The following is a 27162-nucleotide window of genomic DNA, read 5'->3' on the forward strand; positions in this document are numbered from 1 at the left end:
GTCCCTTATTTGTTGCTTTAAATCAATACTACTTGAGTAATCCTTGTGAGATTCCTCTTAGAATAACTTACTGTATGTAATAATTTCGACATTTACACCTGCATGTCATAAAAAACGAGCATATGATTTAGAACCACTTGTCGCCTTAAATTTGTTAGCACTCTACTCAAGTATATGATATTATGCTTCATTAGGTTAGTATAGAGATAACGTTCTGATATTCTTCTTTGAGGAAATGTAACGAGAGAAAATGATTCAAATGAAATAAAAATATCTAGAATCACTTTTTCCAAGGATTCTTTATTGAGCGAATGTTTTCCAATTTACAATCTTCATTACATGCTAAGAACGTCCCCGCCTTAAAACAAGATTACAAGGTAACAACACTGTCGAATGTAAGCCAAATTCCCAGTGTTGCTAAAAGGGTTAAGGTATAACAAATAAATTAAACAGCAATTCGAACAAAAAATCCCTTCCCCCTCAGTATGCAGGGATTTTTTTTACATAAATCAATTAAAATTATTTCTAAGGTAAACATGCTCGATCAACTGTCCAGAATGTTCAGTAAGTATACAATGTTAACTTTATCAATATATTTTTATTATAACAATGCAGGTTGGATACAAGGAGATAGTTTTGGTAAGTAAGTAACCTTTTGACGGATTCGGTTTCTGTGAGATAATCAATAAATAATCAGTTAAGTTGTCATTTTGTCAACAGTTATATTTCAACATTATCGTAAAATAGAATAACGCTGTTAAAATAATTTTTGTAGTATTATAAAACTATTATATTTTCAATCTTGCTCAAGAAATTGATAATTTCTTCCGGAAATCATCGTATTGGTAAAAAAAATTAAATTATCAAGTAAATCGTCGTATTGTAAAAGAAAATTAAATTATCAAGTATATTTATTGAATAAATTCTGTAATTTAAAAAAATCTGTTATTGAAAACAAATTAATACTTTAATAGGGAATTGAAACTACTAATTCTGAATATTTTAATTTTCTTTTTTAAAAACTTACTGAACATTCTTATTTGAAAATATTAACATTAGAAGCGTGTTACAGTGTTAAATTAATTAACGCGTGAATCGTACGAAAAACTTAACTACTACTATGCAACTACATTCAAACAATTAATCCTTTAAGGTGTTATTTGTAGAAATATAATATAAGGGAGTACCTGTTTTGTGTTCAGTTCGATCAGTAGGTAAAACTCAACAGATCAGTCTATGTCCAATACATTTACTTATGGTTTTTTACGTTTATACATAAGTTGTACACAAAACTTGACAATCAAAGTAAATGAAAACAAACAATTATTATTTTATTTTCAAACATATTATCTTAAAAATTATTTTGAAGATTCGTTTATTATTTTTATTGTAATTGGTATATTTTTATTTCCATGATTTGTCAAGACGGATTCAATATTGAAGCGAGGTGATGGAAAAGCAACAGGAAATTCAACTACTCATCGAGTGACACAAGAAGATCGTACATATCACTAGTACTCTGTGGATATCGGTAGTTAAAAGCATCCGTCGCCATCTTGAGAGGAGCCCTTTTTCCAAACCTGGAAATATAATTAATTTTAGTTAGCATTAATTACTTATTGTACAGAAATAATACTAAGTCAAAGCTACCCTTTTGTCATTACTTACATTTCAACGACATTGCAAAATAAAATAAATATGATAAACACGAAATTATCACAATTATTTTAGGGTAACATAAAAATACAACATATTGTAAAAACTTTTTGACCAGAGACACTAACTTACCAAAGAGATCAGGTCTAGAATTGCCATAGCCAAAGATGCATTTAACAAGGAAAGTTTACTCTTAACTTGCAGACCTGATGTTGGACTAAGGAAGAAGTTAACCGGATGCTATATACATACAGTGTTGGACTATTTGGTTGGGAAACTTGGACTTTATGGAAGTTAGAGAAGAAATACTTAGAGAGTTTCGAAATGTGGTGTTGGAGAATGATGGAGAAGAAAAAATGGAAAGTGAGAGCATAAATGAAGGCGTTTTAAAACGGGTAGAGAGAAGAGGACGCTTTTAGGCAACATCCTTCTTAGGAAGCCCAATTGGACTGGACATATCTTGCGAAGAAATTGTCTTCTTTACACCGTCATAGAAGGTAAGATGGATAGAAAGCGAGAAATACAAAGAAGAAGAACAGAACTGATCGATGATTTGAAAACTAGAAGAAAATATTGGGAACTAAAAAAGGAAGTTGTATATCGAGAAACGTGGAAGAAACATTTCCAGGACCAAACTTAATTTTTAAAAATAATCTTTAATCCCAGGCAGAATACTTAATAATAATAATAATCTTGTAAAAGTGTTATAATGTAGAGACAATTGCCCGCAATGAATGCACACTTAATAGTCCTGAAAATTGTATAATCTACTGAAAAGCAATCTTCAATGTCAAGATGGATTACACGAAAAACTGGAAAGTGTTGCAACAGTTCGGGTACATGTGAACTGTCTCAGAAACTACACATGTCCATGCAGTATTGCAGCTTTCGCTCAACACTCCCCTTCAAAAATCTCAAAGCTGAGATCCCGTGACCCTATCTTTGACTTCAAACAGCATTGCCTCTTTTTATGATATGATATAAACTTTGATAATTTAAAAAAAACTTGCCGCTGGAGCGTCGGAAATGCGATCCATGAAGAGCGAACAGTCAATTTTGAGTGCCGCTAATTCTCGTAATGATGAGTACAGTCGAAATGTGACTGTTCGAGTGGAAAGTGTTATTCTTTTAGTTACTGTTAAAGCCATATACCACAACAGCTGTGTGACTCAAAGTTTTTTCAAAATGCCATCATCTCGGAAGAAAGGACGGCCAGAGGATGAAGAAATAGCTTAAGCACTTCAGAAACTTTTTTCTTGATTGGAGGTCTGTGATGAATACCTACACTTTTTGAATAGATTACTCCAACGATTGCGTGATTATCTACCTTCAAAAAGTTAAATATACCAAGAGAAAACCCAGCGAAAAAAGCTTCAGGATCATTTTGGAAGTAACATCATCATCACACCGCCAGGACAAACACATGCAATTGTGTGCCTTCGCAGTACTGGTCACAACCTTCTTACAAATGCTTGGTATGCACAAAAGGAAGACGACCCTGTAGCAGAAGTTTGAGAATATTGAAAACAGCGGCTGCCATCGTAAAAAGAAGGCATACGTTCGATGATATAACAGATTGATACATACCCACCAGCAGATACGACGTAACTGAATAGCACGGAAGTCATTAGAGAAACACTCAACTCTTTTAGGCCTATTTCTAATATTTGTAAGAGACGATATAGTGAGTAAAATGCTGTGAAACTCAAAGTTGATGTTATTTGTAATGCTATTACGTCCTGTACTAGATCGAGATCTTTCCTTTCATCCATTGAATTAGGATTGGCTGTATATGTATAGAGACAGAGCGAGGCATTAGCACATATGACTTGCGCTATCAACATCAACGAGGAGTGGCTACTCCTATAAACACCATGAAGTTATCCCCCAGAATCAGTTGTGTTGCGAAATCCGATGAGGACCTTCAGAAATGTTTAGACCACAAACTAACAACTCAACCCTTATTTCTGTTTGATGATTGTTACGTGAGAAAAATACCGAAATCCGTATCGTATGATATTGTAGATAATTGTATCGAAAGTGACAAATATCTATGTCCTCCTCAAGATGTGTTTATGTTGTAGATGGCGGATATTTATTACGAAGAGTTGTTTGGCCACAATGCCTGACTTACAAAGTATTATATGGACTCTACTCCACCTATGTGAGGAACCATTTTGGTAATGACTGCGTTGTCTTTGATGGTTATTCCATGCCCAGCACAAAATCTGAAGAGCACAGAAGTCGCCCAAGAGAAGTTTCTGAGCAATTCCGGAAATAGGGATTTAAGAAATCATCTTGAGTTTGGGAATATTCTGACGCTGTTGATACATTGATAATTAGGTCAGCACTGGAGATGGAAGAAGATAAAGCAACTGTGGTGGTTGGCACAGATGTCTATTTACTCGTCCTTCTAATCACCCTTGCTCCCAATAATGTGCCCATTTACTTTCAAAATTTATATTTTGGAAAACTCCCGTCAGGGACTTACCATATTAACTCAATGCAAGACGCACTTGGAGATTTATGTCAAGGGGTGCTGTTTCCGGATGTGACATAACGTAATCTTTGTTTGACCAAGGGAAGAAAAAATCATTCCGACTTCTCCAAACACAACCTAATCTACGACAAATTACTTCAGTATTCAATAACCCTAATGCAAATTCTCAAGAAGTAACAGAAGCAGGCAAGCAATTTCTATTGGTCTTGTATGGTGCTCCTAAAGCAACGACGTCTTAGATTACCCTTCGATTAGTTTCCTAAAAGCAGAGGAAACACGCCGTATCAGCTCTCAAATGGAATTGGCTCGACTTCCTCCAACATCTGATTCAGCAAGAGTACATTCAAAACGTACTTTTCTACAGGTGCAACACTGGAGGAGCAACGATTTGCTGCCCACTTCATGGTGATGGGTCCTCAAAACTGGTTCTCTGCAGCCAGTTTTAACTCAAGAACCTCTGGCTTCCAATTTCATCTTAAAGTTAATATGTTGCAAGTGTGAAACTAAATATGAACAAGATTATCGTTGTCGTAGTATTAGTTTACAGTGTTCTGTTTTGTTGGATATTGCAATCGTAGTGAATGTAGCAACTTCAATATTGACGATTTCGATGATGATGAACCTTCTCCGCAGGAATCTTCATTATCTGTTCGTCAAAGGTGATTCAGATATGTAAGATGTAATGCATGTTTTTATAGCAAACTTGTGAAGATATTTACTTATTCATAGTGAAACAAGCGTAATCGTTTGTGGCGTTCAATATTGGCGTTCAGTGATCTTTGTTCATTTATTTGAATGATACATGAATTATTGTTGGTTACAATGTACCATTATTAGGTGGTTCAATAAGAAAATAATATTGCCAATAATGGTTATTTTTTGTTCAAATTATGTACGTCTCTCTTTTAACCAGGCAGAAACCTTGACAAGGCCCCTATCATTCATGCATTTTTAAAATTCAAATTAGCGCTTTATATTATTTAGATATACTAGACTTATTTTTTTTAAAAAAAAACTAAACGTTGAGATGTATATAATGACTAGAAGAACAGACATTTTACTATCCTTGAGAATATTCATATATAGAACAAGTCTTGAGTAGGGTTTAAAAATATATCTCCTTAAAATTCTAACATAAGAAAGTTGTATTACCATCGAGCAACGTGGCTAGTGAATAATCACATTTTGTGCTAAATAAATTAATATACCTCCCTTATTATTAAAAATAAAGAAAATGTATTGGTATCGTTTTACAGCTCTAAGAAATTATTATATAATTAACGAAAACATTTGTCATTTTCTTGCATAACTATCTAATTATTTATAGAGAAACTTTGAAAAAAAAAGATTGAAAAAATTGCATTTTCTCGCTTTTGGTTAATATAAAGAAGAAATATTAAATACAGATATGGCGAAAATGGCCTTTCTACGTAAATTTCGTAAGAGTTTATAGGCATTTAAAAATTACCCTAGAAATTCTTACGGTGGCCATATTGATAAAGTCATAACTCCGATTCCACAGCCCGAAGCTTCGGGGACTTTTAGTATGTTAACTAGGACATGAAACTGAGACTATTGCGAAAGGTTTCATCTCTGCTCTATTTTTTCCAATTCAGTCATTTTTTCGCTTAAAGTTACTGGACTAAAATAGTAAGTACATAGGGTTACTATATGAGTATTAGTGCATGAATATGAGGTTTACAATTTTCACATTTCAAGAAATAAAGAGCAAAGCCCCCTGAAACAAAACCTTTAGCCGAATTCTAAGAAGGATGGTCATGCACTGGCAACCGTTCATTGACATAGGGGTGGGTGTCAGTCTTGTCGGATTTCCCGTGTTGCTGTGTGTGATATATGGTTTTTGAACATTAACCTTAATGCATTCACACAGTCTTTGCGGAAATCCGACAACAATGACCGGACACGTTGCCACGAGTTGTCACTTTGACATTTTGGTGTCTTTGTAGTTATCGAGCGGTGGTGTGCCAAGTGTTTTATCTATATTGTTTTAATATTAGTTTGCAGTAGTGTTTAACATTTTGTTGTGTAGTTTTGTTGTGTTGTGTTGAGTTTAGTTGTTATTCTTGATTTTCAATTTGCGAATAAATCGCAATGGCTTCAAATTCTCCTCAGTGCTACAAATAGCAGCAGAAACAAGGTAAACCTCTCACTACAGGAGAGAAAAGAATGTTGTTAAATGTGTATACATACTTTTGTAATCATGGGGAAAAGGGGACATGGAAACTGTTAGAGAGACTTTGAGAAAAACACCTGAAGCAACTCTCATTTCTCCCTTCACTATTATGAACGTGAAGCGGGAATTTTTGAGTAATAATGATCAAGTGTCCACTCCTAGGAAGAAGATACCGAATGATAGGAAAGTGACTCGGCTACAGAAATATGATACCTTTACACAATCAGCAATACGGCACAAAATTCATAACATGTATAGAAAAAACGAACTCCCTACTTTAGCGAAAATTCAGCGCGTTATAAATGAACATAGTGACCTATTGAAGTTTTCTATTCCTACTCTTCGAAGGGTCATCATTGATATGGGGTTTACATTTATAAAACGTGGCTGCAAATCGTTGTTGATTGCGTAAAAAATGTTGAAAAGGAAATGTGGGAAGCAGACGGTCTTATCAAAATAATACACGACAAGATATTAATAAATCTCGAGAGTGACACGTCTACTACTTCTGAAGAGGAGGGTTATTGTGGCATTTGGGAGGGAACAATTGATAATGCAGTGGACGAAGGAATGGAAGACGAAGAGGATCTCGGAGTTAGTATTCTACAAGATTGACCTTACATAATAAGTTTTTCGACAAATTTATTTCTCTCATTTCATTTCCATGAATTTGCTTTACTTTCTCACAGTATGCAATTAAATTATGAAACTCATAGTTCACGTTAGATAACTTACTACGAAACTAATGTTACAGTGTCAACGTAATTAATATTATTTGATCTTATATATATATATTTTAAATTTAGTATCTGAAAACAAAACAATGAAACTATTTTCTTCTCTTTCTTCTTTTTTTCCTGCCTGTTCAGTGGTCGACATTGGAACTCCTTGGTCTGAAGCCATTCCCTCGCGTTAAGCAGCGGCAACGCTGCACTTCGCTTCCCCTCACTTCCGCTTTGTTCCGAACTAAAGGTGAATTTCAGTATAGAAACTTGTGGAAACTGCATACGACACACTAAATGCCTTCGTTTTATTGAGAAGTTACTCAACTAATGCAATTTACTTCTCAAACATATTAATACTAAACAACAAAGAGAAGAATTTTATATTAGCTTCTTTCGCGAAAAGTATAACTCATGATTCCAGAAGTTAATGTTACTATTCATGTACAGAAATTAATTCCTAAGCATTGAAAGCTAGTTAGTGTCATGGCTGTCTATTGTTTTTTAGTATGTAATGCTTCAAACATTGTACCAAACCAATAAAATGAGTGAAATTGAAGGAATAAACCGTATGAATTAAAATAGCGATAAGGCGATAGGATTTACGCTAACTAATTTTTATGTACATTCCAACTACAATGTAAAAGTAGTCGTATCTATAAAAAGGAAATATGTACAACTCGTTCATTCACTCTTACTGTAAAATTAGCAATTATGAAACATTTCATCCCAAAGATTGACAAACCGTTAAAATTAAAGATCGCAAGAAAGAAAAACTAGATGGAAATGTTTTATTTTGCAAATAAGTTCCTCAACTATAAAATTCGAAAACGTAAGTTGACCAAATCCCAAAATCGTCAAATTTTTAAGAGAAACCACTGAGTTTGGCAATCTTATATACAGTTATGTGAAAGTTTTCAATTAACATTTCTGTGAACTGTTTATAATCATGAACTAATTTCGGTATTGAAGATCATTTACCTTGGTCTTCCTGCTATTGCGTAATAGTTGCTGAGCTTTTCCAAATATGTCCTCAGTTCGTCGGGTGATGTGAACACTTTGGGCCCTTTGGGAGCATCGGGTCCTATTGGGGGCTCGCAGCAGCACGGGAGAACTAACAACAATCCCGTTACACAGATGCACACCAGAGCCACAACATTAGAACTACCCATGGTAAAGGGAAAAAATCTGCAATTAGAGAAGAAAATTAAATTATTTCTTAAGTATGATATTCTTAACACATGATTATTTGCATCTAAAAACAAATAGAGTAGATTGCATGTTCTTGAAGTTGATTCTTAGACATGATGTAATACGCATATTTTAATAATTTGTAAATCTTTCCTTACATAAGCAAATATTGTTATCATGTTTAATTGAGGGAATTTATGAATATATTTAGTGAAATATCATGAAGAGTTTACAAAATAATTTTCCAGTTGGTTATAAGTTAACTGGTTGAAACAAAGGATCGTGATATATAGTCTATAGCAGGGGGTCTTCAACCCGTGACATAGCGCTGACGATATTAATTATTTCAGTGACGCTCGTAGCCCATTAAGATATACTGTTACTAGGGTTGCCGACGAGACGAGATGGGGTAGAATTTTTGTGATGAGACGAGAAAGAGCTCTTCCGATAGAAACATTAATTTTACGAGACGAGATATCACGCTCACGACGCATTTTCGATATAAGATAGGTCTAACTTCTGTCTCATGTGTAACTCTGATATTTATCTTGATTTTCATGTTACGTAATAAAAAGTCTTTCGACCACGGCAGAGTCTTTTGGTCCATCTTTCACCTGCAAGCCATGTATTGAAGATCCCCCAGTCAAAAGTTGTCATGTTAAATGCAAATCTATTGTCTATTTTGTTATTATACAGGATTAATAAAGCCTTGCACCATCATTTTATCATAATTAAAGGATTTCTTTAATAAGAAATTAAGTTATCAATACCAGTAAGGAACGCGGCAGCTCAGTGGTAGAGAAAAATCTCAGTTGTAGTTTGAAAAGTTGTTCCTCAGTCCTTTGATGACGAACACAATGTACGTGGATTTTTTCTACGGTACTTTTGTTACTTTGTACTTTCACATTCCATCAATTCTTTCACTATAGTTCATTTCCCTTTATCCTCCATCTTCTTTAGCCAAAAGAAGATAACATCAAAGAGAAACCTACAGCTTGCATTACTTATATCAGAAACTGAGTTCTAGAGAACAAGTAGCAAATGCTGTAATTGACTATGTAGTAAGTAATCTTGCATACTTGGTAATTAGTATGCTACGACGCTACTTTTCTTCATTGTTAATATTTCCACTAATCAATGATAGCTAATACAAGATATTACCTTGTCGAATATTGATACATTTTTTATTGTTATTATTTTTGTTTATTTTAATCATGCACTTAGGCTATTGACACTAACATCAGCCTTTAAGTTGTTTCATTATTAATTTGACAAAGAATTTGGAGTTACTTTTTTATTTAATCACTCATCACACCATTACACTTCATAACTTCTGAAGTATTATCTACTAAGCAAAGTACACAGACAAGATAATAATACAAGGTGTACCTAAAGTACTCGATTAAAGTTTTCGAAAAATAAAGAGTAAATTTTCCTAATATTTAGAAAAATGCAAGTAGGAAATTGTGTAATACGTCACAAGAGTCCTAAAAACACATTTATCATCAAACATCACGTTTTACCCTAATTTTAGGTCTCCTTCATGATAATGTTAGGCCCCACACAGCAAACCGTTCGGAGATACCAACCATTCGGCCTAAAGCCGTACCTATGTGATTTGTGATTTGAATCCTTTGGGGAGCTGAAGAAAACGTTTGTATAGATATACCACATTGACTTGATCCCTAGTCTTCCGTTGCAAGTGCTGCTATCGGCTGAAATAATTCCACTCGCTCTCTCTCGCTTAGCTACAACTGAACTCTTATTGGCTCAACACGTGGGTGTGTGAGGGTGTGAGCTTTAGTTCGCCCTATTGTCACGGCTCAAGACATTTTTGCAGCACAATAGGAATAGTCCATGTTTGGTCGATCCACGAATAGGACAGACTACAGATCTGACTCCAGTCACTTAAACTCAATAATTCATTCAACAGAGGAATCCAATGGTCAATGGTTTTAACATATAAAGACATTGCTTTCCGTTTACTACGCTTCACCACTGATTTTCATTTAATCAATCATAATAGGTAAACAAATTCAGAATAATTATTCCCAGAAGAATTATTCAGAATATTTTTTAACATCTCAATTAAAACCTTTCTATATAATTTCATTTGTATATAAATTTTCTTTACAGCAACCATGAAAAATGAGCCTAAGAATTGAAATACCAAGAAGAAATGAGGAAAATGCGGCAAAGCTCACAAAATTTATACGGCAGATGGCAAATGTGTGGACTCAGCACCTTCTTCTGTTTGGTGTTCGTAGAAATACCGCACGACTGATGTTTAAGCGGAACTCTGGTAGTGAAGCGTACATAATCGAACATAGAACGTGTGAATAAGCCTCTTTGACGTCAAAGTTTGAAATATAAACAGACAGTCTTGTTCGAAGGGCACCGTATTTTGAGCTACGGGAGGACGATTTCCGTACTGACAAGTAGGTGCACGTACAGGAATGATGCAGCAGCGATCAGTTAGTATATCTCGCAAAGTGACCACATAAAATGGGTGATAAAAATCTTCAAAGTGTTTCATAATGATAACTTTCTTCATTTCACTATGATAAGGGGTGTAGAGTAGTTTGTCAATGGTTTGATATAGCATATGCTGAACGCTGAATTGATAGTACGCATGTTTTTCCGTCGGCTTCCATTGACGTAAAACCACAAACGCCTACAATAAGCTCTTCAACACTGTCAGATTCGTGCTGAATAGCACAGAGTATTTTCTGACTAAGGGCCATTTTATCTTTCCATACATAGATGGCTGCATACGCGTTAAATGTTATTGTGGTTACCATAGCTTATCTGTTTGCACTATCGACCATCATAGCAGCCGAACTGCAGATGTGATGGTGTAGGTCGTCAATGGATATAATACATGATATGAGCTACTATGCATTGAGAGCAACCTTACCAGTGACCACTACATCAGGGAAGTTCTATATCAGAGAGGCCATATCTTCCCTTCAAATAATTCCGAATGCCATATTTCAGCAGAACAATAATAGGTGCCATGAAGATACAGCTTCTAAGCTGAACTACACTTCGCCTGACATCTCAGACATGTGGGATATAGTTAGTCGCTACTTTGTACTCACAGTTGTGTAAATAGTGTCGATATCCTCTGGGATCTCATACAAAAAAACAAGGCATGTCATTCATCAAGTAGCATCGCCCATGCCTGTTTGATTTTCCTCTCTGACTGCAGCATGTGAAGGCTTTAAGTCGTATTGAGTTATTAAAACCAGAAGTATTGTTCATTTCTGAAATCGTAATCATTTCTTTAATAATTAAGTAAGAAATCTATGTTATAAACTTCACCTCACTTACACGTGTATTTGCTGGTGTGTCAATGTGCATAAACAACTTATGCATTCTTAGTGTGAAAGATATATGTTTAAGGAAATTGGTTCACCAAAATTCCATAATATATTTACCCTTTCTGCCATTGTATGTGGCCATCCAGAAGACAAAACATCTCAGGAACAACCTGATGGATCACCAACAATTTTCGCTAGGAAGAAAAGGGTCAAACGTTATGAATTGAGTTCGTTCATGGACATGATACATCCACCGGAAGTGGCAGAAATAAATCATTTTAGGCAGTGGTCGAAGTGAGACGGTATGCGGTGGTATGCCATACCGCCTCTGGTTTTTCAGTGATGAAGTCATACCGTGTGTGGTTTTCCAGTAACCAAGCCATACCGTCACGGAATAGTAAATGCTAAATACCTTTAATAAATCCATTTTTATACACAATAATTGACGAATAGCTTTGCACGTAAAAAAATGTATGTATAGTAAGTGCTAAATACCTTTAATAAATCCATTTTTATACACAATAATTGACGAATAGCTTTGCACGTAAAAAAATGTATTTCTTATGTAGAAATAATTTCTAAGTTGACAACATGACATTTATCTTTTTTCTACCTTTTGTTTTCAAAATGAGGCGTCTTCAAAGAAGTTAATCTAGTTTATATTTTGATGTACCATATTAAATTGTTTCTTTCATATGTATGTATGTGTCTTCTCGTCTTAATTCATATAAATATGTTTTGAGCATGGGCGAAATTAGGAGTTGTTTGCAGTTCGGGTGCATCATACGGAGGTTTCAAATACCCCTCATTCGAGTGCAGTGCCGTGCCGTGGGGAGGGCGAGCTTGGCGCCGAAGTAAGATGGCACAAAATTTGGGAAGGAAAGAAAAAAAGATACATATAAAATGGAAGGGAAAAGTAACAGAAAGTGCTCAAAATCAGGAAAAAGCAAGATTTATTTTTGAAAATTTTCTTGCGCTTCGCGGCTGGTCTGTCGACCTCATTGGTATGTAAGAGAGTGCCGTCGTATACTCTCGCTCCGGGCGCTGATTTTCCACGCCACGGCACTGTTCGAGTGGAGATCCAGGAGTTTTCTCGCAGGAAATTGTTAATATAAAATTTCGTTTTTTTTTTTTTAACATTTTCGTGTATAATTTTCTATAATACAATGTAAAGGGATGTTTTATATTCTTTTTTCGGAAATTTGTTGGTAATAGATCAAAGTGTCTCCATGACCCCCCCCCCCCCATAACTAAAGAGAAGCTCATCAGTGGTTTTCAGTCATTATGTAAATAGAAATGCAATTGTTTAGGCAACATACCCTCACTGAATTTCAGCATTTAGATAGCCAGTATGTCGAGTAAAAATCGTAATAAAACATACCACCTCAGCTTTCTTTATCACTTCGAACACTGATTTCTGGTTTTAACTTTGATCACCATAGAGCAAAAACAAATAGCGAGAGGCGGGTTCCTGCAATTGATAAAGTATCTAATGAATACCTTTAGTCTTCATCCTGAAGTCTCTACTAGAAATGTAGAAAGCCACTACAACTGCCTGTTTCAATGATAATCGAGATATAGCAAAAAATGATAAGAGACAGCGAGAAGCTTCTTTTTTGTTTTTGGATTAAAAGATCCAATATATTTCAGTCACAAATTTTCTTGTAGGCCTTATATCTGAAGAACTACATATAGTGTAACCAAACCCAAACTATCACTTAACTCAGTATGATGCGTTTATTCCGTAAAAATAACTAAAATTCGATTTAGGGACCGTTCAAAAATTTTGTGGCCCATGATGCAAAAATGCATCAAAAGATCCAATATATTAGGGTCAAAAAATTTTTTGGAGGCCTTATATCTGGAGAACTACATATAGTGTGGCCAAACCCAAAATATCACTTAACTCAGTATGATGTGCTTATTCCGTAAAAATTACAAAAATTCAATTAGTGGCCGTTCAAATATTGTGAGGCCCCTGATCCATAAACTAATTATTGGCCAAGATCACAATCTTTTGATCCATTTTTGGATCATTCGTAAAATTTAGTTCTTTATTTTCTTCATTTCTTTCTTTCTGGACTTTATTTACCGTTCTAAAAATCCCATCTTCTTTCTTAACCTCTATTGAAACCAAAAGTGGATAATATCCGGTTTTAACGTTGATCACTATAGAGTAAAACCGATAATAGATAACGAAAAGTTGTTTTCTACAATCAATTAAACATCCTTAAAAAATGCATCTCTTGCTACTCTAATCTCGCCACTAAAAATAGTTTCATTATTAATTGAAAAAATACCAATTCCACGCCGTACAAACGAAATTCCTTCACGTGATGTGTACACGTGATACTAATACTTGTTTAACATATAATTATTTTCTAATGAAAATGTTTAATATTCTCCTTTCATTCTCGGTAAAACTTAAAATATAATTTGGAAATTGAAGGGAAACTTAGTATCTGCTAATTTTATTTCGTAGAGAAAGGGATGAACGTGACGACACGTGCTTAAATTATACAACTAAGAAGAATGAAATCTTAATTGAAAATTGGATTAATTCATTCAGCTTCCAAAGTAGATTTTTAAAGAAAATTAATCAGAGTGGAATTCCCTTTTGCAAATTTTACTCAAGGGCAATTGATTTCCTTCAACACTAGGAAGTTTCAATTTAGAAACAACTTCCACATTCTTTTCTTCTGAACAAACAAGTTCTGTCAAAAAGTTTCATACGTTTATTTCCATTATAACATTTCTATTTTTATTTTTCCAGTAAATGATTGCAAGTTCGAGAACTTCTATATTTCCACTCTTTCTACCAATACGAATATAATATTGTTTATTTTCTTACACTATTTCTCTTGAAAGTGGTGAAGGAATACTTGTCACATGCTTAATTGTGATTCCATCTTTCAATAAAGACTCAAACCAATCATACAACAAAAATAAACCTATGAAACATGTACATGGCTGAAGGAATTATTTATCTCTATTATATATATATATATATATATATATATATATATATATATATATACAGTAGCGGATCCAAGGGGGGACTATAGGGGCTATAGCCCCCCCCTTGACGCTCAGGTATACACTGGATGAAATGAGCTTCAATCCTGCTTTACACTGGATAAAACGGCAAAATACGGTCCTGGATCCGCCCCTATATATATATAGCGTGAGTCAAAATAAGTGTTACAAGCCAACATCTCGCGAATGTTACATCAAATAAGAAAAATGTTAAGAGTCAATGTATAATACAGAGGGGCCTTAAAAAAATGGGTCACACACGAGGTTCCCTCAGCCCCCCATTTTCGAGGGAGAAGGTGTACGTGAAATTTTCAAATGGAAACATAGGTCGATGATACGTCGTTCGAAAAAGTTGGAAAATTGGACAGTTTTTGCAGGAAACAATTTTTGATATGGGGTACCGTTTTCAAAATGGGTCCCAAAAATTGTCCTGTATCAGATAAAATTTCCAGTACTAATAAATTAGAAACGGCTGAGTAGAAAACGATGAAAAGTGAAAAGTGAAAAAGGAAAAAGTCATAGGCAACGTGGAATGGTGTTGTCGCGGTGTCCCCAGGGCCACCATCTTGGTGCCTCGGGACCAACTTGAAAATTTCAAATGGAAATATAAGTCGAGTGACACCTTGTTTGATAGATCGTGGAAAGCCAAACAGCTTAGTACAAAATTTGTTTTGATTTCGGGCAAGCCTATTTCAAAATGGCTGCCGAAAATGTTTCCACGTACAGATACAAAGCACAGTGTTCAAATTGAGTGTTACAAGCAAATATCCCGCGAACTTTGCATCAAATAAGAAAAGTGTTAAGAGTCAATGTACAATACAGACGGGCTAAAATATGGGTGAAACACGAGGTTCCCCAGCCTCCCATTTAGGAGGGAGGGGTGAACGTAGAATTGTCAAATGGCAACATAGGGTGAGCAATACCTTCTTTGATAAATCGTGAAATACCAAACAGCATAGTACAAAAGTTTCGGCAGCCATTTTGAAATAGGCTTGCGCGAAATCAAAACAAGTTTTGTAATAAGCTGTTTGGTTTCCAATAATCTATCAAACAAGATATCACTCGACCTATATTCCCATTTGAAATTTTCAAGTTGGTCTCGAGGCACCATGATGGAGGCCCTGGGGACACCGCGACAACACCATTCCACGTTGCCTATGACTTTTTCCTTATTCATTTTTTGTTTCATCTTTTTCTACTCAACCGTTTCTGATTTATTAGTACTGGAAATTTTATCTGATACAGGACCATTTTTAGGGCCCATCTTGAAAACGTGCCCCATATAAAAATTGTTTCCTACAAAAATTGTTCAATTTTCCAAGCTCTTTCAAACCAGCTATCACTCGACCTATGTTCCCATTTGAAAATTTCACCTACATCCCCCTTCCACCAAGATGGAGCGATGGGGAATCTCGAATTTAACCCATCTTTTAGGCCCTCTATATTGTACATTGACTCTTAACATTTTTCTTATTTGATGTATAGTTCGCGAGATATCGGCTTGTAACACTTATTTTGACTCATCCTGTATATATGTATATAATAGGGTGGAGCGAAAAATCAAATTTTCGAGTATCGAAGTCTAATATGGCTCAAAAGTTGCGTATTTGCATGCTAATCAATGGAAAAATAACGAAAAAATCACACTTTGGATCTCAAGTTCGCGCAAACGGCCTAAAGTTTAAAAAAATGACAGAAAACATCAAAATTTACCTTTAAGCAATAATATCAAATTTTTAAGTATCGAATTCAAAAAGGGCTCAAAAGTTGCATATTTGCGTGCCAATCCATGGAACAATAACGAAAATAATTACACTTTGGATCTTCAGTTTTGCGGAAACGGCCTACAATTTTTTTAAATTACAAAAAACAAGAAAATTCACCTTTACGCAAGGAATATACAGATTACTTTTTTCATTTCTAAAGCGTCTAAGTACTTTATTTTAGTTGTGTGAGGGCATGTTTGTTAAGAATTTGTTAACGTGAATGATTTTATACATTTTACTTTTATAATGATTTTGCAGCTCTTCGCCCATTTGTCAACGTTTTCTTTCTTTCTTTCTTTCTTTTTCATGAAATGGCCCAGAACTCAGAGGCGGTGGCTGCAATTCGAGTTCCACCCACATCCTTCTCAACTCTCCTACCAAACGGGTGTGCTAAATTATATTGACTTAGTCAAGGATGTTGTCTTAAATTCAGATTTTTAAATCAAATTTTGGCATTGTGGGTCTTGAGAGCAAAGGTTGCTCTAATGTAGCCATCTCTGTTTTCTTGTCCATGCACTTTTTCTGCAGACTCTGTGATGACAAGTTTGACACATCTTTCAACTTCCTGAGTTTCGCATGGAAAATTTAAGACATCAAACTCATGAGCAGATTTGTCATGCATAAGCGATAAGATAGTTTCTGTTGTCAAGCTTTGAGCACTGGAGGAGGAGCACTGCTTACATTTTCTCTAATCTATCAGCTCACTGTAGTCCGTGGCATCAAAATTTATTGAAGTTGCCACAAAAGTTCTAACAGATTTCAACTTCGGATATTGATTTCTTGCCTCTAACACTCTCCCATCATACAACTCTCGTACGCGTTGTCTCTCATACACAGGGCCATCGAGAGCCAGCTCGGGCCCCGGGGTTATCATCGGGCCCGGTATAAAAACTGGCAAACTACTTACATTATACTAATTGCATTAAATACATATACTAATTACATTATTAGAGTTACACTTCGTAATTTGCAAAACAGCCTTTCTTGCATTGCTACTAGCAAATGTATCTATAATATCAGTAAAGTTTAGCTGATGGCTAAAGTAGACTCCATTATAAGAGTTCGAAAGCCAGAAAATCTTTGTTGAGTCATCGATAACTGAAGGACATTCTTTGCTCTTGCAAGTGCACTGAATGATCTCTCAGTCTCGGCCACAGACACTGGAAGAGTACAAGAAGTACAAAGAGCAATAGTAACATTCGGAAAAAATGTTTACTAGTTTTTGGTCAAGAATTGTGTTGAGCAACTGAAATGGTGGCAGAGCAGTAATGAAGTTGACATATTGAGTCGCTTGTAGATGAACTATTTCATTAATGATATCATCTGATACATCATTCAGGCACATAGCCAAGGGGGGAGGTCCGGGGGTGCGGACCCCAGCCCTTCGAGACCAAAAATTAGGGAAGGATGAAACGAAATGAGAAAAAGAAGGATCAACGTTAAAAATTAAAAAAAAAAAACTACAGGAAGTTTTTGGTTACTCTTTCTTATGAGGAGATTTGTATTACTTGCAATACATGGTGGTGAGGTAAGCGAAATATCCTGGAAGAGTCAGGGAATTTGAAATTTCAAGAAAAGTTACGGAATTGTCAGAATTTCTGCTCCTAGTCAGGGAGATTTTAAGCTTCCGAAAGCATAGTGTCGTTGTCGCATCCTTGCAGTATCAAAGATGTTATTTCAAGAACAATTTTCTACTGCTCCTTTAACCTGTCATTTGGAACTGACAGTAGTTGACGGAATAATAAAAACAAAAATTTATGTGGAAAGAAAGTTCTGTTAACATTTGATTCAACAAAGGAACGCAGATATGGTAAAATAGTTTGCAAGATATTATAGAGTATGTACTTTTTATAATAGTGAATATGTACTTTTTATAATAGTTGAGGTCAAATGAAAGGAAAATTGTTATATTTGAATAAACAGAGGAAGAACGTATATATTGTAAAATCTTTTTCTGTGTCTTTTTCTAATTATTTTACTCAAGATTTCTTCATAGTTTGTTATTAAAATACTTACCAACATATCCACATTTTGTTGCCCTAACAAATCAATATATGTTGATAGTAAAGTAGTTTAGATTGATCAAACTCCTGGGCCTTCAGAATTTCATGTCAGGCCCCCCTCCCCCAGTTAAAAATCCTGGCTAAACGAACTAATATATTTTCCAGTAAAATAGTTTAGAATGATCGATCCCCTGGTGTGATGACCACAGTATCTTATGTCATAGATCCTCCCACTTCACAAAATCCTGGCTACGTGCCTGCACCATCGCTGTATAGTTCTAACCACGTTCTTACTTTTCCCTAAAGTTCATTATTGCTCAACGTTAGCTACTGCCACAAGAAATCGAATTTCTTGTTTAGATCGTGTATTACCTTATAACGGCATTTAAGGTTGAGTGCAACACAATCCAGAATAACAGAAAACCTGATTGTCTAAAATTTCTTCGGGGTTCTTTCTTTCTTGTTCTTCAACAGTTTTGTCTGCTATAACAGTTCTTGCTTATGTACTTTTCTGAAAAATCTTAAATTGTTCCTAGATTTCTGCTCACAAGTTTACATTCTTGCAAAATATTTTCCCATTTACTGCTTATTAGTATTAAATCTTTTACTAAACTTGTCAATTTCGACATTCAAAATAATTTCTCTTCCTTGCGAGACAATGTTCCTGTAGTTGATGGCTATCAGTATTTTAAACCATATTGATGACATAAGTATACACTCAAACGTGTTTAGTTAACTTTCAATCCCGTTTATGTTATACACAGCTTCGGAAGATTAGTTGTCATGCTTGCAGACCAACGTGTATCTGACATGCATTGAAGAGAGCATCCAATAGCTTTCTTAATTAAACCTCATCTCTGAGAAATAGAACTTTTGAAATATATCCAAAAATTTGATAGCTTCAGGACAACTTTCAGCTGCCTCAACACTACAAAGAATTAAGGTATGGCACGAACAAGGAGAGAATAAAGCCCGATTTTTCTTAAGTATCCGACTTTGCATATACATGTACTGTCCACTCATATTACTTCTGTTGTCATAGCCTTTCCCCTACATAGGGACGCGCACGAGTCGAGTCGAGACAGAATTTTCCTGAGAAAATTCGAGTCGAGACACAGCTCTTCCAATAGAAAAATATACGTTTTTCGAGTCGAGGCATCTCTTTTACAGCACATTTTCGAGACGAGATAGCCTCAAATCTTGTCTCGTGCACATCCCTACCCCTGCAGCCACTAAGCGGAATGTTATTCTTTTCTAGAGTAACGCAAATGAGATCTGCTATTACATCTCCAGTTTTTTGGTGACAATCCACAAAGGCTAGGAAACGTTCTTGGATAGTATACTTCTGTTTCTGTTGTTCATCAATCACCAAACTCAGAAGCAGTAAAATGAAAACTGTCTGTTCAACGTGTGCAGAATAAAGAGTTGTGTCAATTATTATAGAGGAATATTTGGCAGCTTGTCTCTTAAAATTGCTTGAAGAAATGATCTACACAACACGGAATGAATCCATTCGGTATCTCTGGCAACAAATAATGTACTTGTAGTAGACGACGGTCCATCTGTGAGGCTTTTACGAGTACATTCATCAAACTCTTATAATTGTTTGTAAGAAAATATTTGCAGCAATTTTCTCTTTAGTATAAAGTTTTAACATTTTCTGTATTCGCCGGGCCCATCAGCAATCCGGGTCAAGGCGAAAAAGCTCTGGCTCCCCCACCCTCTCGTCGGACCTGCTCGTACGTTGTCACTGAATATGCTCTCTGGATGACAGAAGAACACGTTTCCCTAAATCACAGGATCGATAATTCTTTTAATGTTGTTCGCAACTGTATAATTATTTGAACTACCTTCAAAATATGTGTACTTCCATATTTCACTGACTGATATCTCTATGTCGAATCAGATAGAAACATATATCTTTATAATGTAGTTTACAAGCACTTTGAGGATTTGTTTGAGAAGCGTACAACCGTAAGACCCAGTTTGCACATGTCAGCCATCGGAAGTAACTGAGAGATCTAGGATCTCCCATAGCCACATCTGGAAGCACACTGTCCTGTCTGAATTGCTCTGTTAGAACTTTTATAGCAACTTCAATAAATTTTGATGCCACGAACTACAGTGAGCTGATAGTTTGGAGAAAATGTACAGTTTCTTATCACTTATGCATGACAAATCTGCCTATGAGTTTGACTTCTACAATTTTCTATGCCATACTCAGGAAGTCGAAAGGTGTCAAACTTGTAACGGAGTTTAAAGGAAAGGTGTGTGGACAAAGAACCAGAGATGGCTACATTAGAGCAAATTTGCTCTCAAGATTCACAATGCCAAAATTTGATTTAAAAATCTGAATGTAAGACAACATCCTTGACTAAATCAACATAATTTAGCACACCCTAATTGGTCGGAGAGTTGAGTAGGATGTGAGTGGAACTCGAATTGCAACCACCTCCTCGTGATGAGTTCTGGGCCAATTCATGAAAAAGAAAAAAGTAAACGTTGACAAATGAGCGATGGGCTGCAAAATCATTGTGAAAAGAAAATGTATAAAATCACTCACATTAACGAATGATTAACAAGCATGCCCTCACACAACTAATATAAAGTACTTAGACACTAAAGGAATGAAAACAAGTAATCTGTATATTCCTTGGGTAAAGGTACATTTTGGTGTTTTTTGTCATTATTTTAAAAATTTTACGCCATTTGCGCGAATTGAAGATCCAAAGTGTGATTTTTTCGTTATTTTTCCATTGATTAGCATGGAAATACGCAACTTTTGAGCCCTATTAGAATTCGATACTCGAAAATTTGATTTTTTCGCTCCACCCTACTATATATATATATATATATATATATATATATATATATATATATATATATATATATATATATATATATATATCGGTTGTTCTAAAAATCCTTCTTTCTTTCATTACTTATAAACAAGAGCCAATATCGAAAAAGTAATAACGGATCTGGATTCAGCAACGACAAATTAATAAAACAGTATTTTCATCAAAGAAGTATAATATAAAAAAATATTAAAATGCATACCCTGTTGTAAATAAAATTGACAATCGAAAATGTCTTATTACATTAGTTACAGGTCTCGTGTAATGAAATTGGGGAATTGTATAGAAGTTTTAGATTCTGCACTATCGTTCTGCAGGCTACAGGAAACTGATATTTTTATTATCCGAAAGTAATAGGATATCCACAGTAAAATATGATGGACAAAGTATCTTAATATGAACATTCTCGTTCATCATCATCTCTACGTGTTGAAATAGATATTACTGACTTAACACTGAAGGTCTATCTCTAAATAGGTTGTGTTCGAAATATGCAGTCTCGAAATTTTTGTTTAGCCAAGTAGCTAAAGCGCTTGTTTCTTAAGATCGATTCTGAGACAGACTAGAGTAGTGGTTCAGATCCAACTCAAACACAACAACATATAGTCTCGTATATAGTAGTCGTAGTACTGAAAAACAACGTGACATTCTAACAAAATTTATTTTGCCACTAATAAATCAATCTATGGATACATATTGTTTGTAGTTTTCTAATTAGAATTACCTCTCGCCTCTAAAGTTATTGTTGGAGCTCTGAAACAAGTGCAGTTATCTACTAGAAATGTATTTAAATTCTATACACAGTTCCTTAAAATACTTTAAAATTGATATACAGATCTTTCCCAATCATCGAGAATTACATCAAAATTAGATTACACTGGAGCTCTTTATGTAGATCGTCAAAATAACTTTTTGAATTGACGTATTTAATATACCGGTAACTTTGGTTGCACAGTCAATCACAAAAAGTAATATACACGTAAAACACGATATCTACATTATTCCTATCTTGACCAAAATTGGCATGAATTATGGCATTGACTTTCTTAGTTTGCATGTGAAAAATTTATTTCTACAGACCTTTGGTACCCAAGTTGTGGACCATCCTAGCTAGAATTTGTAATTTGTCGAATTTTTACCTAAAAAATAATTAATTTGAATTTTGAACAATAATTAAGGGGAAATACGAGGGAGGTTCAAAAATTATCTACACTTTCAATATAAAACATCTTCACTGTGTGAAATTTCAACCTGATCACGCCATTTGCCTTCTGGTTATTACGGTATAAAACATATCCGCTCCGCTAGCAGTTTGCACCAAGAAGCGGTAACAAACAAAGATACGATTTCTCTGGTAGGAGGGTGTAAAAGGGGATGAAATTCATCGTACACTTTCATCATAATACTGGAATAGTACTTTTTGAAGTAAAAGTATTTTGTGGATCGAAAAGTTCAAAAGTGGCCAGACGAGTGTGACGTTCAGGACGCAGGTCAATCAACACCATGGAGGACAAGATTCAGCAAGCTTAAGGGATGGTTCTGGCGAATACGCGAGTTATTATCAAAAAGGTAGCGTCTTCTTTGAACACCAATCATGGTTCTGCTCATAGATTTAGATGTGCAGGAAGTGATGCAAAAATAGCTTCACAGTCAATTGAAACCTTATTCTTTGAAAGAATACGCAAACTTGTGTGTACCACAGAACCAAGTACACTGTCTGTGAGAAGGGAGGTGATTATGTAGAAAATGATGTATATTGATTCTCTATCTTTTTGTAAATAAGTTGAAGAATGGAAAGTGTGGTTAGTTTTTGACTCGCCCTCGTATATGGAAGAATGATGTTAGCAACGTTAAGTAAATACGATGTGTACTTATAATAAGGATTCAGAGAAATCAATTAAGGACCATGTTTTTGTGATTATTGAACTTAATCTCTTCATAGATTATGTTTTGAGTTAGAAAAAAAAACTTTGTCTTAATTCGTTTATTATATAAAGTGTTAAAAGGTGGGAAAGAGTTTTGATGTAATTTTGCATCTCCTTCAATATAAAGCAAAATGCTTTTGATAAGAAAGAAAGGAAAATATCCTAAGAACGGATATTTCAGTTGCCTCCAGGAAGTTGTGAGAAGAAAGAATCCACGGCCGGATATTAAAAAATCTCTTCCAGATCTCAGGAGGAATGTACTAACGTAAATACAATGAAACCGATTCGATTTAACCAAGATCTTAAATTATTAGGAATTTGAAGTTTATTTTTTTTTTATTCACCTTCTTCAAACAGACGTACTTGAAAGAGATTTTGCTTACATTTATTATATTTCTCAAGAATGAAAATACAAATCGTTTAGTGCAATTATGTATTAATGTATATGTTTACGTAAATGTTTTATAAGTCCTAGTAAAGATGGTAAAGGGAATCACGTGAATCTATAACATTGTAGTTCAAGCGCTCGGTATTATATATCTTCTCACACCTCAAATATTTGAGGTTTTAACTTCACCAATATTTTTTAAGTTACCTAGAAATCTGTTAACCTCAAAGATACGTTTAGTCTCAAAGAATATTTTACCTCTTAACCTAAAAATAACTCTACCATCAGCATATATTTCCATGCATGGATTTGGGATATGGATAGACAATATAAAGTCACCGTTATCGATGTTAAAGGACTGTATCAATTAATGAGCTCTACCGAAATAACCGTTCTAGCTATCTGTTACCGAAAAAAGTGGAACTCACAAATTCTCTTTCGGTCAAGAGTTGTCCTTTCGTTAGGAGTGGGAATTATGCTTTTCAGGAGGCAAATTAAAGTTTGCAGGTAACTGCTCAATTGGGAAACGTTATTCCCAGTACACAAAGAGCGCTGATTTCTGTGTAACTTTGGGGAGAGGGCTATTCAGATCTGTGAGGATTTTAAGACAAATTGAATTCAAATTATGCTAAATATTGTACATCCATAAATACAACGCGTTGGCCCACATGAACATTGAGGGGCTTGGGCCCCCCTGCCCCCAGGATCGGCGCCCTTATCAATATAGTTGTGACTCATTGTCATATAGAAGGAAGGAAAGCGCCTAAGAAAATAAAATTATTTAATTTAATCATGAATTACCATCTATTATGCAACTTTGTAAATAGTATGAATTTAAGTTTCTACTTAGGTATTTTCAATATTCACTGAGACGAACAGTGGCCAGACATATGAGGAACTGGAACTACAATTCAATGTGAGTGGAGAAACCATTCGGCAGCTGAGGAAGGGGTCGTCTGTTTGCTGTCTCGTCTGAGGAAGGAGCCATTTCTGGACAGGGTATTGACATGTAATGAGAAGTGGGTCCTGTACGAAGCTCCACGGTGCCATCACCATTGGTTAGCATTCCATGAACCAATTCCAAAACAGCCGAAACCAGTGCTGCAACAAAAAAAGATCTCCCTGTGTGTTTGGTGAACTGCTCGCGGCTTCGTGCATCGGGAACTGCTACCAGCTGGTCAGAGCATCAATACAACTGTGTACTGTCAGCAGTTGAGCTGTGTTGAAAAAAACTCAAAACTATAGAGCCAGCACTTCCGAATCGCAAAGAGGTCTGAGTCGCATCCTGTTACAGGATAAGGCTAAGCCCCATGTGGCTAGGATGACCCGGGAGACCATTCTACGCCTTGGATGGGAAACACTATTGCATCTGCCATACTCCCCGGACATTGCACCGTTCGATTATCACACGTTTCATTCTTTGGACAATCACCAATTCAAATTGCCAGTAGAGGTGCCAAATCCACTTGATACCTTCTTCGCTTAACGACCATCAAATTCTACTTAGAAAGAATCCATGGCCTTCCAGAACTTTGGCGCAAGATCGTCGATGCTAATGGGGGACTTTTTTTATCTTTCAGGTACGTCTTAAGTGACATCGATGTTCGAAAGTGGTGAGTGAAAAAGCGACAGAACTTTCTTGATTACCTTTATAGAAGGTAAAAACTGGAGAGGCAGCCAGAGCCCAGACTATGATAGGTGTATCATGAATTAACTGTAAACTTTCAAAAATATATGAACAATGGCTTAAATTATTTTTGTCACTCAAAAAACTGGAGCCTAAGTCTCCCCGGGCTAGATCTGCTACTCATCAAATTACATTTTGCCACAAAATTTTATAGGTTCATTCTAGACATGGCTTTGCGTCAATATCTTAACGAGTCAAAAGCTCTTGATTTTCTTTGTATATAATATGATATATATAATAAAAAGAAAAAGATGCTCCTTTCCAGGCTGTGACTCAAACTGTAGACTGAAACGATGGAGATGTTAAACCTAGTAAATGTGTGCAATTAGGAAGGATTGTCACTATTCATGTCAGCAACCTTAAACACTATGGATCTAATAGTACTAATATATCTATCTATCTAATATATATATATAGATAGATAGATACTATATATATATATATATATATATATATATATATATATATATATATATATATATAGAGAGAGAGAGAGAGAGAGAGAGAGAGAGAGAGAGAGAGAGAGAGAGAGAGAGATGGATTTACTGTTACATCCTTCTTACCCCCGATGTGGGTTGAACTTGACCTAGACGACGTTTGAGGCGGCATTATTCATGTCAGTGACTACTAAAGCTAGATTCGAGACTAATATGGATCGTTTTCCTTTATTTTCACATCACCTCTCTCATCTGCGACCCTAGGGATGTCTAATCCCCTTTTATTATAGATTCAAGAAATGTGTGTACCAATTTTGTTGAAATTGCTTCAGACTCGAACATACTCAATTTTATTTTCAGAACAATAGATTTTATATACTCTTAAATAATTCATTGGAAAACATGCTTCCCCTATCATGGATCCTTGGGAAAAGTTTGCGGGGATTATAAACTCACTTTACATCTAAAATCCAAAATGGCTTATAAACATGAAATCGAAAAGGCATCATCCTATCACTTCTGGAAAAGAGCGGTCCAACATCGGATTAATGGTGACTTCAACATCGTGGCTATTTGTCCCCGTCACAATAATGGCTACTGAGAAATTTTATAACTTATGTATTTGGTTTAAGCTAATTTAATAATCTATTATAACATTAAAATATATGTTTAAATTCTTCAAAGTCTCAGAATTGAAAGTAAATTCTATACGTTAGCTTTACAAAAATTAAAGTAAGATGGTAAAATCGCTTTGGTAATAGTATCTACGAAAATGCAAGAGCTTTTATGCTACAATTATTTCTACCATGTCACATAAATATTATTTGTTGAGTGAATTCAGTAATCGACAAATTAATTAGTCAAACGAAATTACACAAACCTGATAATTTGATAAATTACTGTTTTGTACTGTAGTTTTAGTTGGATTTAGAGCAAAGAACATTGTTCTCTGCTGTAGCAAGTGGTCTGCTATATTATATTGCCAATAAAAAGTTTTAAATTATCTCCGTTCACATCCCGTTAGAGCAATTGTTCCTTAATAATAGCGATATCTCTTCATTACCATGATTGTCATGCTGTTCGTGTGAATGATCGATAATAATTTTAACATAATCCAAATGGTGGTTTCCCAAAAAGTTCAACTGAGTCACGTTGCTGCATGTAGAAGATTATCACATCATATCGCATGTTAAGCAGCTCAAGCGAATTAGATATTACTTTTAAACAATTAAAAATTACATATGTAATGTTAATTATAATAGTCCCTAGTATTTTAGCTCGTGATGCTGAAGAAGCGAGCGGAAGTTTTTTTTCTTTTTTAAGTTGTACATTTTCATAGTCTCATCCAGGGGCGTCATTTAGGGGGAGCAGGAAGGGTAATTGCCCCCTAAGAGATTTAGGAATACATAGCTATAATTTAATCGATTTGCCTACTAATATACTACGTTGTACAAAGCGTAAAAGTCTTGTGTCGGT

At 35.1% G+C, this 27162-nt stretch overlaps 1 protein-coding gene across 1 annotated transcript in view; it reads right to left on the bottom strand.

Moving 5' to 3' along the window:
- Positions 1 to 280: 280 nt before the first annotated feature.
- LOC145669280 (uncharacterized) overlaps positions 281 to 27162 on the bottom strand; it is a 179425-nt gene continuing 152543 nt past the window's right edge. Inside the window, exons 3-4 of the mRNA XM_081737598.1 lie at positions 8054 to 8260; positions 281 to 1580 (exon numbers count right to left, since the gene is read on the bottom strand). Of these exons, the coding sequence (XP_081593724.1) occupies positions 1475 to 1580; positions 8054 to 8260 (313 nt within the window). The 3' untranslated portion in view covers positions 281 to 1474. The remainder of the gene's footprint in view (positions 1581 to 8053; positions 8261 to 27162) is intronic.

The sequence above is a fragment of the Thermobia domestica genome, chromosome 13 (assembly GCF_964235325.1).
Source record: "Thermobia domestica chromosome 13, izTheDome1.hap1.1, whole genome shotgun sequence".
NCBI classification, from domain to species: Eukaryota; Metazoa; Arthropoda; class Insecta; order Zygentoma; family Lepismatidae; genus Thermobia; species Thermobia domestica.